This window comes from Cricetulus griseus, chromosome 7 (assembly GCF_003668045.3).
Source record: "Cricetulus griseus strain 17A/GY chromosome 7, alternate assembly CriGri-PICRH-1.0, whole genome shotgun sequence".
In the NCBI taxonomy this organism is placed as follows: Eukaryota; Metazoa; Chordata; class Mammalia; order Rodentia; family Cricetidae; genus Cricetulus; species Cricetulus griseus.
Genome location: NC_048600.1, coordinates 66,021,999 through 66,034,072, shown reverse-complemented (window position 1 = coordinate 66,034,072; position 12,074 = coordinate 66,021,999). Strand labels below are relative to the sequence as shown.

Here is a 12,074-nt window from a genome sequence, read left to right as displayed (position 1 = left end):
AGGCCCCGAGCCTCAATATTAACTAAATACTTGCTGTTAGAAGCTGTGTAGCTCAGTGGAAAATGGGTGCTTCTCTAGGACTTTGGATTCCATTGTCAACATTGGGAAAGGAAGAGTGCAGAGTGCTGATCCATGCTCCGGAGTGACTATGCTACGAGCAAGCTAACTTCAAAATTAAAATGACCTCTGAATCTTCCAGTTGGAAAGAAAAAGCTTCCTCCTTAACATCACACAATATTACCTTGACCTCTCCAGCCCTGGCAGACTTGATTAGGCCGCTTCCAAACTCAGAGCAACACCCCTGCCTCGGCCTTTCATTTGCTACCACGTTCGGCCCATGACACTGACATACACACGTGTTTTAACATTTCTTTTTAAAATTCTCTTGCACGCTACACCCGGCAAGGCACCGACTGAGTCACTAGGGGTGGCTGGGTCTCGACCGCAGACGATGACATTCTGTCTCAGGTAATCCTCAGAGAATCCCCGAACAGGAGACGGGTCTGTCCTACCCCACTAGGGCGACTCAAAGTCCACACCTCCCTCAGAGCCCCGATCATCTGTCAGGGAGGTGACGTTCTCCACGCCGGGGATTTTCGTAGTGGCGACACTTGCCACTTCCGGTGGGCGGCGGAGTCAGTGACGTGGCAGGCGAGTCCGTGCACGGTCCTCCGGGCCGGGACACGGGACTGTCAGGTGGCCTCGGGGCAGCTCCGCCGGGACAGAGAGCGACCAGCCGGAACCGGAAGTGCCACGTGTCCCCACTGTGCCTGCGCGGCCGGCGGCTCCGCCCAGGGCCTGCCTCCTCTCCAGGTTCGGCTGGCGCCTCCGAGCCCGGCGTTTGCGGCCCCGCCGGCCTGACTCCCGAGCCTCTCCGCGCCCAGGCCGGGTCGTGGTCGCCGGCGGGCTGAGGAGACCGAAACGCCATGCCTCGGCCTTGACGTGCCGCCCTCGCGCGCTCCGCTTCTCAGGCCTTCAGGTCCCTTCCCTCGGCTTTCCTCTTCGAGCTCTGGGCTCCGCTCTGCGGTCGACCCCGACGACTCCGTCCTGTCCTGAGAAGCCCGGGAGCCATGGCCCAGCCCGGGATCCCGGCCGCCCGCGGCGCCGCAGCCGGCCTCCAGGCCCAGAACGGGGCTGCCTCGGCTTCGGGGTCTCCCTACACCAACGGTGAGTGCCGCATGGGGGCGGGGAGGACGGCACGGCCAGGGCCAGGGCCAGGGCCAGGGCCAGGGCCAGGGCCAGGGCCGGAGCCCGCACCCGGGCCCGGGAGGATCTCCCGGCCCGGTCTGTCACGGGGAGTGTCGGATGACGGCTCGACCCCGGGAATGGCGGTAGAGGTGCACCTGCAGACCCGCGCTGGGGAGAGTGTTTCGCATGTATTTATACATTCAGCCAGCAAACAGTAAGCACCTGCGGTATGCATCGTCTGCGACAAACAACTGTTTCACAAGTATTTATTCAGCCAGCAAACAGTAAGCACCTGCGGTATGCAGTGTCTGAGTTAAACAAGAGGTGAAAAAGAACCGCAGACGAAATCAGTTCCTTAGAACTGCCTTACAAGGGAGGTCATAGTATCTGAGTGTCATCACCCTCCGCGCCACCTCAGTCCGGTGTCCTGGAGGGCAGGGTTCTTCTGAGGTCTGTAAGATCCAAGAGCAGTGGGATGCGGGTCGTGTTTGTTAGTCCGAGTTTGCGGAGATGAATGAACGACTCCGCCTTTGGAAGACCCCTTTGGGACTTAACTCATCCTTCCAGTGATCTTTCTCCAAGGATCTTTCTACAGCGGTCCCTGGGCCACCTGTGCAGTCTTTCGGTTGTGGAAGAACCAAATGGATGGAAGATTAGGTAGGGTTCATTTCGAGAGTCCTCTTCTTCACTTAGGACGTAGTTTGACACAACACTCCAAACCCGAGGAGAGTGTACATCTGGTACTATAATTTATCATTTGGCATGAGAATTTCTTGTGATACCCCTTCTAGGATTCCTGGAGCTTTTCTACAGTGTGAATTGCAAAGCGTATTTTAATTGATGTAATAAAGATACATTTTCTGCCTACTTACAAATTAGCCTACAAAGAAGAAGACAGGGAGAATAATACTGAAGTACTCATTGTGCCCATTGAAGTTGGAGAAAATAGCCCGTGACTAAAATTGCTGGTTACAATGCATTTAAAGAAGACTACTACTGTTTTCCTTACAAAGAGGGCTCTTTATAACCCTTACAAATGTCTGTGGGTAGGCAGCTATGTGGGCAGGGCAGCAGAAATGAGAAGTATTGACAAGTTAACTTGAATTGGTTCTTAAGTTTATAGTAACAGATTATGTAAACTACATTTTGTTCTATGATAGTAACATTTGCACAGAAGAGGAAGCCATTCCCTTTAAGGTGAAAACAATTAAGCAAGGTGTCTCAGGTGTGGGCTTTTCTTATAAATTGCACCTAAATGGCAAATTATGCAAATATGCCTGTGAGTTTACATGCATGTATAGTTGTCAGGATTTTTGAAAGGTTGCAGGGATTTAATTAGTATGATAGGCTGTGCTGGAGGTATTTCTTTGATATTAGTTAGTTTTCTGAGACAGTGTCTCATTCTGTATCTCCAGTTGGCCTGAAACTTGTGACAATCCTCCTGTCTGAGCTTCTCCAGTGCCTGAATTACAGAGCAGGAATTTCCATGACTCCACTTAATTTGTTTTTTTGGTCAAAGCTAAACATGCACCTGTTGCACATTCACATTCTGACCTTGTGGATAAGAGAATAAGAGAGCACTCATGTGGGGGCTGTTTAGAGCCATTTGGGAATTTAGATATGGAACTGGTGATTGTGGTTTAGTGTGGTAGGAGCTGGAAAAAAATGTGGCCAATAAAAGTAAGGAGTAGAGTCATGTAACTGAAAATGTAACAGCTTTTTTTTTTTTTTCCCTTGGTTGTAGGGTTGATTCTTGTTTGTTTCGAGACAGGGTTTCTCTGTGTAGCCCTGGCTGTCCTGGAACTAGCTCTGTAGACCAGGGTGGCCTCCAACTCCCAGAGATCCACCTGCCTCTGTCTCCCAGGTGCTGGGTTTAAAGGTGTGTGCCACCACCGCCCAGCTCCCCCAGGTTTTTAATACTGGTTTGTGTATACATATTTCCATTGCAAAATGTTGCTAGTGAGGCTGCAAGACAACTTAAACTGATATCTCATCCTGATTATCAATAGTAAGGGTAAAGGGAAATTAGACTCCTGGCATTCTGTACCTCCTTTGCTAGCTTTTAAACCAACTTGCCAAGGCAGTTAAGAGACCAAAGGTTTATTAACTTCATTTCTGTGTGACGTCTACATAATAGTTCCCTTTACTTATAGCCCTGAAGCTGAGAGGGACAGTCTCCTTTCTCCTTCCCCTGGTAGGCTATAATTTTGTAAAAGAGTAGCTGACCTCTCTCAACTTGTAAGCCCTGTGACTTCAGAGCCCACATAGGGTCTAGCACATTTAAGAATTACTAGTTTGGGAGGCTGAAGAGAAATGACTCGCAACCAACCACTTAAATTCCAGGGTAGGTACCCGCCCTCTGCTGGCCTCTGTGAGCACCAGGCAGGCACATGGTGCACAGATACACAAAAAATACTTAAAAATGCTTTTTTTAAAAAAGTTCCTATCAGGTGTAGTGCACACCTTTAATTCCAGCACTCAGGAGGCAGAGGCAGGCAGATCTCAGAGTTCAAGGGCAGCTTGGTCTACAGATTGAGTTCCAGAAACCCTGTCTTGAAAAAAACAAACAAAAAAAAAACAAAAACAAAAAAAGTTCCCAATTTTGTTGAACAAAAGTTTTAGAGTCAGGGGGGCTGGAGAGATGGCTCAGAGGTTAAGAGCCCCAGCTGCTCTTCCAGAGGTCCTGAGTTCAATTCCCAGCAACCACATGGTGGCTCACAACCATCCGTTATGAGATCAGGTGCCCTCTTCTGGTGTGCAGATATACATGGAAGCCAAATGTTGTATACATAATAAATAAAATCTTTAAAAAAAAAAAGTTTTAGAGTCAGGTGTTTGCAGTTCAATTCAGTGAATATGTATTGATTTATTCATAGTAATATTGGAGTATATTTTCAGTTTATATAATTCAATTTATTTATTTGCTTGTTTGTTTTGGTTTCTTGTTACACAGAGAACAGTGTAACAGCTTTGGCTGTCCTGAAACTTGCTTTGTAGCCTAAGCTGTCTTTGAACTCACATTGATCTGCCTGCCTTTGCCTCTGCCTCTGGAGTGCTGGCATTAAAGGTGTACACCACCACTGCCCACCTTTTGTTTATTTTAAAGTGTGTGTGTGTGTGTGTGTGTGTGTGTGTGTGTGAGTGTCATGTGTAAAGGTGCCTTCAGAAACCAAAAGAGAGCATCAGATCCCCTGGAGCTGGAGTTACAGGCAGTTGTGAGCTACCTGATATGGGTGCTTGCAGATGAAATGGTGCCCTTTGGAAGAGCAGCAAGTGCTCTTAACCATATATAGGCAGTCTTTATACAGAAATAGGCTCTGAATAAAGGTGGTATCTAGTCCCTCCCACTAGCTGTTGCAGCTGAGCTCCATTTATTGTTTTCAGAATGGGCAGAAACTGAGCTTCCATAATCCTTTGTGTACCTCTGTAAGCACTTACAATGTTATAGGCCAGAGATAACACTCAGTGGTGAAGCACCTGCTTAGCATTTACAAAGGCTTGGGTTCAATGCTCAGTATTGCCAAAAAGAAAAAAAAGTAAAGCTCCAAGAATGTAACACTGTTGCATATAGTAGCTACTGAACTGCTTCTCTCTCTGCTGATTGACTAGGGGCTTTGGAAAGAGAGACATAGTAACAGGAGCTAGCACTCGCTCTTCAGGTACAGTGCTCTCAGGCACTTGCCAATGGCATGCTGAGTGTCATCTAATTATTTACCCACTCTTCTCCTTGATTCCAGGACTCAGATCCTTGAATTAGTGTGGGAATCAGGGATCAGAGCCTTATTTTTGGTTTCCTTATTTAGATATATACCTATAACTACAGCAAAGAGTTGCTGGCTTTTGTTTTTTGTTTTTTGAGACATGGTTTCTCCGTGTAACAGCTCTGGCTGTCCTGGAACTTGCTCTGTAGACCAGGCTGGCCTCAAACCCACAGAGATCTGCCTGCCTCTGCCTCCCAAGTGCTGGAATTAAAGGTGTTTGTTTGTTTGTTTGTTTTTTTATTGGTGTGCCACCATGACCAACATTTGCTGACAATTTTTAAGAGTGCTTCTTTCATTACTATTTAGTCCATTCTGTCCTACCATGGGCTTTTCTTTCTTTCTTTCTTTCTTTCTTTCTTTCTTTCTTTCTTTCTTTCTTTCTTTCTTTCGTCATTTTTATCCCTCAGTCTCATAGTCCTTCTTCTCTCCTTCCTCCTATGTCTACCTAAGCATCTTGAACAAGTTTATGCTTGTGAGACAAACACTATCACTAAGCTAAATCTTGAACCTCTCACTGTTCATAAATGTTTTGTAGATCCTGAGATTGCTCTGACCCTAACTTTGATTCTCAGAATTTGCTTTCCGCCTTTTTTCCCCATCTTTTTTCTTTTTGGTTTTTCAAGATAGGGTTTCTCTGTGTAACCCTGGATGTCTCTGTAGGCCAGACTAGCAGGAAACTCACAGAGATCCACCTACCTCTGCCTTCCTAGTGCTGGGATTAAAGGTGTGTGCCACCACCGCCTGGCACTTTCTTTCTCCTTTTGTTACTATTTTGTTTTATGGTTCTGAGGAGCAAACCCAAGTTTCTCAGCATGCTAGGCAGACACTTTACTGCTGAACTATATCCTCAACACACAGGAGCTTGAGTGTGTGTGTGTGTGTGTGTGTGAGTGTGTGTGTGTAGGATGTACCATCAGAGGCCAGAAGAGTCTACAGAAAGTGTGTGTGAGTGTGTGTGTGTGTGTGTGTGTGTGTGTGTGTGTGTGTGTGTGTGTTGAGGATGTACCATCAGAGGCCAGAAGAGGGTGTCTACGTGAGTGTGTGAGTGTGTATGAGTCTGTGTGTGAGTGAGTGTGTGAGTGTGTGTGTGTGTGTGTGTGTGTGTGTGTGTGTGTGTGTGTGTGTGTGTGTGAGTGTGTGTAGGATGTACCATCAGAGGCCAGAAGAGGGTGTCTAACCCCCTGGAGCTGGAGTGACATGGAGCTGTGAGGCACATGATGTAGTGCTGGGTGCTGACCTCTAGTCATCTGAAAGAGTGGCAAATGCTCTTAACCACCTCTTCAGCATGGTTTGTTTTTTTGAGACTGGATTTTATGTAGCTCAGACTGAGCTCAAATTAACTATGCAACAAAGATTTCTGTAAATTTTTGGTCCTCCGGCCTCCACCTCATAAATGCTGTGGTTATTGGTATATGCCACTGGCTTTTCTTTCCTTTTGTTTTGATTTTGTTGACAAATTCTTCAGGTAAAGAATGTATTTGATTAATGATGTGAGATGAGGTACTAAGTTAGATCCTCTGGGTTGCCAGATTCCCAGGGACTAGATTTACAGGTTTGTGAGTTACCCTGTGGGTGCAGAAAATTGAACCCAAATCCTCTGTAAAAATAGCCAGTGCTTTTAACCACTGAGCCACATCTCCAGCCCCTCTGAATTAATTTAAAATTAGTGTTTCATTTAGTTTCATGTTCGATAGTTGGCCAATATAAACTGCCTGCTAAGTAGTGGTTCAGTATATAATGTACTAGTGAATGAATGGCTGAAGAATGAAAAGGCCCTCAGTCTTTGTCCTACTTAGAATTTTAAGAAAAACCATTAGGCACATATATGCTTCCTTTACATTTTGTTTATTTATTTATTTATTTATTATGATACTGAGGATTAAACTCTGGGCTCCATGTGTACTTGGGTGAGCAACGTTCTACCTCTTTTTGTGTTTTTAAATTTTAAGAGAGTCTCAGTGAGTTGATCAGGCTGGCCTTGATCTCATTCTGTTGCCTGGGTAGACTTTGAACATTCAGTCCTCCTACCTCAGCCTCCCAAGTTACAGGCCTGAACTGCCAGGACCAGCCTTTTTCTTCTACATGGACTTTTATGTGAAAGAAGTAGTTAATTCAGTGTGTTCTTAACTGTTTACTAGGCTTACTAAGGAAATATATAAGTCATAATTTTTGTATTAATTGGTGTGATACTATCGGAAGGATTCTTTTTCATTTTATGTTTGATTTATGAATAATAATGACATTAATTGTTCTAAAAGTTATCTGTATCAGTGAGTTTTTTGTTTTGGGGTTGTTGGGGATTGAGCACACGGTCTCACATAGCTAATGAGCACGCTGTCATAGAGCTAACATATTCAGGCATTCCTCCCTTCTTTTAAAACTTTGTTTTAAACAGTGTCTTCCTAAGTTACCAAAACTTGTCTGAACATCTGTATGTATGTGTTTGTATGTATACTCCCCACCCCTGTGCTGCCACTGCCATTTCTCTCAGGGCAGAAACTCACTCTGTAGCCATGGTTGGCTACAACACGGTATGTAGAAATAGGCTGGCCTTTGGTCTACAGAGTGAGTTCCAAATCTACACAGAGAAACCCTGTCTCGAAAAACCAAAAAGAAAGAAAGGAGGGAAGGAAGGGAGGGAGGGAGGAAGAAAGAAGAAAGAAAGAGGCTGCCCTTAAACTTGATGAAGTCCTCCTGTCTCTGCCTCCAAATTGTTAGAATTACAGATGTATGTCATAACATCCAGTTTAAATCATTGGTTTCTAAAGTCCATTCTAAAATCTATGTGAACTGTTAATACATGAGGCATGTACTCTTCCAGGTGCTCTTCTGGGATTCTGTTGAGTTATTTATTTGTTTCTGGCAGGTTGGGAGGAATGAAGCAGTGTCTCTTACTGTATGTAGCCCAGGTAGGCATCCAACTCACAGCAGTCCTATAGTATCTGTCTCCCAAGTACTGGGATTACAAGTGTGAGTTACTGTCTTAGGGTTTCTCTTGCTGTGAAGAGATACCATCACCTCGGCAACACCCCCCTCACCCCCCCACCCCACCCCCACCCCAGACAGGGTTTCTCTCTGGCTTTGGAGCCTGTCCTGGAACTCCCTGTTTTTAGTATGTAGTATGTAGACCAGGCTGGCCTCAAACTCACAGAGATCCACCTGCCTCTGCCTCCCGAGTGCTGGGATTAAATGTGTGTGCCACCAACTGCAGCAACCTTGGCAACTCTTATAAAGGGAAACATTTAATGGGGTGGCTCACTTACAGTTCAGAGGCTTAGTCCATTATTGTCATGGTGGGAGATGACTGTGCGTATGCACACATGGTGTTGGAGCTGAAAGTCCTACATCTTGATCAAGGCGGGGGAGGGGGGAGCAACAAGAAGTGATCTGAACCACTGGGTGTGGCTTGAGCACATGAGAGACCTCAAAGCCCACCTTTACAGTGACACACTTCCTCCAATAAGGTCATACCTATTCCAGCAAAGTCCAACTCCTATTAGTGCCACTCCCCATGAGCTTATGGGGGCCAATTATATTCAAATTACCACAGTTACCATGCCTGGCTTCCATGAGTCTTATAGAGTAGAAATTTAGTAGGGTTAGACCTGGGTTCTCAATTTGTGCCCTTGTTGCAAGTTCCTCTTTGATTCTGAAGCTGCTGTTGGCATGAATGTGAAGCACTTTTCTTTTTTTCTTTTTTTTCTCTTTTTCTTATTAATTCAAGTTAGGGAACAAGCTTGTTTCACATGTAAGTCCCTTCTCCCTCTCCCACCCCTCCCCCATCCCTCCTCCCCCACCCTCAACCTACCCCCCACCCCATCCACCCACCACTCCCCAGGCAGGGTAGGACCCTCAACGGGGGCTCTACAAAGTCCACCAAATCTTCCTGTGCTGGGCCTAGGCCCTTCCTCATGTGTCCAGGGCCAGAGTGTATCCCTTCACGTGGGATGGGCTCTCAAAGTCCCTTCTTACACCAGGGAAAAATGCTAATCCACTTCCAGAGGCTCCCTGGAGTGCAGAGGCCTCCTTATTGGCATCCATGTTCAGGGGGCTGGATCAGTCTTGTACTGGCCTCCCAGGTAGCATCAGGGTGAAGCACTTTTCTATACTGAACAACACCCTCTTTTGCCTTGTTATTTCTTTGTCTAATTTGGTCTCTGTGGTGGTTTGAATGAAAATGGCCCCGATAGGCTCATAGAAAGAGGCAGTATTAGGAGATGTGGCCTTGTTGGAGGAAGTGTGGCCTTGTTGAAAGAAGTGTGTCACTGGGGGCTTTGAGATTCCAGATGCTCAAGCCAGGCCCAGTGTATTTCTCTCTTCCTGCTGCCTGCTGATCTCATCTCCTTCTCCAACACCATGTCTGCCTGTGCTGCCACTGTATTTCCTGCCATGATGATAAAGGACTTAGCCTCTGAACTGGTAAGCCAGCCCCAATTAAATGTTTTCCCTGTATAAGAGTAGCCATAGGCAGGCAGTGGTGGCACACACCTTTTAATCCCAGTCCTTGGGAAACAGAGGCAGGCAGATCAGGGCATCCTGGTCTACAGAATGAGAACCAGGCCAGCCAGGGCTACACACAGAGAAACCCAGTCTTGAAAAACAAAACAAAAAGAGTGGCCATGATCATGGTATTTTTTCACAGCAATTGAAACCCTAGCTAAGACAGCCTTTGTTCCCACACATTCCCCAGATTGTTCCTAATAAGAGCCACAGATGACTACCTGGTTAATAAAGTAAAAATGTTTGCTGGCTATGGTGACATATGCTTGCAGTCCCAACTCTTGGCAGGTAGAGGCAGAGAATCAAGGAGTTCAAGGCCAGCCTTTCCTACATAACAAATGTAAGACCATCTAGGGCATATGAGATGCTGTCTTACAAAGAACAAGGAAACCAAACAACCAAAATCCTAAATCCCATGGGACCAGAGATGGCTCAGTAGTTAAAAAAATTTCCTGCTCTTCTAGAGGATCCAAGTTCTATTCCTAGTACCCACATCAGGCAGCTCACAGCTACCTATAACTCAAGCCCTAGGGGATCCAACACCTCTGGCCTCTGTGGGTACCCATATATAGATACATACACATAATTTAAAGTAATAAAATATTTTTTAATACAAAAACTGGGGGAAAAGTGTTTAGGGTATTTATTTTTGGTTTGGTTTGGTTTTTGAGACAGGGTCTAGCTATGTAGTTCTGGCTATCCTAGAACTCACTATGTAGACCAGGCGGGTCTCAAACTCCCGAGATCCTCCTGCCTTTGCCTCCCTAGCACTGAAATAAAAAGTGTGCATCATCATGCCCAGCTACTTATTTAAGGTTTTTTAATGCCATCTTACTAGAGAAATGAGAAGTAGGTAGGTAATTAGAGGAAACAAATGACTTTGAGAAATAGTTGTTGCTCCCAGACTTCCTTTAAGATAATGGAGTGCCCAGTGATTGCTATGAAGGGACTGTTGTGTGAATGGAATGTCACTGCAGTTGTTTCCAAGCACCTGTGAGGTCTGTGGGGGAGGGAGGGGCACTCCCTCCTGAAGGACAATTACAATGGTGCTATGAAGAGGTCAGGAGTAAAGGAACAAACACTGCTTCTCTCTGCTTGCTCTCACACAGCAGACAGGTCTCCTGTGACTACCCTGGGGTTTGGGCACATGCAGTTGTCAGTGGACACCAACTGAAACAACTACAATCAACCTGTCTTGTTCAGTTACGACCCCATCCACCTGGAGATACCACCAGATTCTTCAGGTCAAATAAGGATTCAGCCTTACAAGTTGCTTCAGATGCAGTACCAAGTCCAGGTTTCTGACCTGTGCTTCTGATTGGTTCTATCAGTGAATCCCAGGTCCTTCCTGCTTGGATGCAGTAATTTGGTAGGCAGTTCACAGTACATGAGGAAACATTGGTAATGGTTCCTATGAGTGCCAGATCCATAAGAGCAGGCAGGGCATGGGGAAGGGCAACCATCTTAGAACTTTTGTATCTTCAGCAACCTTGAAGGTCATCACATCTATAGGATGGGGTAGTTTTATGACAATGACCAGGTATGTAGTATGGAAGACCACCACCTACAGGGCCTTTGTTGCTTAGGCTGGCCTCATACTCTGAGGTCACAGAGATCCTCCTGCCTCAGCCTCTGGAAATCTGAGATTATAGGCATGAGCTACTTACTGCACCTGGTATTGGTATGCAGACTTAAAGAAACAACACTTTTGATGGGCAGTGGTGGCATACACCTTTAATACCAGCACTCAGGGAGGCAGAGACAGAGGTGGATCTCTGTGAGTTTGAGGCCAGCCTGGTCTACTGAGTGAGTTCCAGGACAGTCTCCAAAGCTACACAGAGAAACCCTGTCTCAAAAAACCAATATAAATAAATAAATAAAATAAAGCGCAAAAAAAAAAAAAGAAAAGAAAAGAAAAAGAAAAACCCCACAACACTTTATTTTACTTATTTTGTGTGTGTGTGTGTGTGTGTGTGTACTCATGTGCGTGTAAAGTGGGTTGTACACATGCCATGGTGGACACATGGGAGGGCAGAGGACATCTTTAGTGAGTTGGTTCTCTTCTACTGTTATATATAGCAAATGGCCTTTCCCCAAGGAACCATCTCAGTATCCCAAATTTCAGAATACCTCCAAAGACAATCAAAATCCTTTAGTCATCACTCCAGTGTCCCAACTATGAATCGGCCTTTGTGTCTGGGTTTTCCTATTCTGGACATTGTATATAGGTTAATTATATAATACATGTCTAATCACACCCTCCTGTGTCTGGCTTCTTGCAATTAAAAGATAGTGTGTGTGGTGGTGGGAAGTGGACTCGGGGCCTCATACATAGCAGCAGATGCTGTTCTGAGCTTGAACTCCAGTCCCAACATGTAGTAGTATTTTTAAGGTTTATTCATCTATAGCTGATTAGTGCTTTATTTTTATGACAAATTTCACAGGATTATCCTCCTTCTGCTGATGGTGGGGATTCTCTCCATTTTGGGGATATTGTCTTAGTCACAGTTCTAGTGTGTGAAGAGACACCATGACCAAGACAACTCTTTTTTTGCTGTTGGTGGTGGTGGTGGTGGTTTCTCCTAGTCCTTCTCAAATAGTGCCATTCCCTGATGACTAAGCATT

General features: G+C 45.6%; 1 protein-coding gene across 1 annotated transcript in view; it reads left to right on the top strand.

Annotated features, from left to right (window-relative positions):
- The first annotated feature begins 1,036 nt into the window (after positions 1 to 1,036).
- Positions 1,037 to 12,074, top strand: part of Sec24a (SEC24 homolog A, COPII coat complex component) — a 64,739-nt gene continuing 53,701 nt past the window's right edge. Inside the window, exon 1 of the mRNA XM_027427592.2 lies at positions 1,037 to 1,167. Within this exon, the coding sequence (XP_027283393.1) occupies positions 1,071 to 1,167 (97 nt within the window). The 5' untranslated portion in view covers positions 1,037 to 1,070. The remainder of the gene's footprint in view (positions 1,168 to 12,074) is intronic.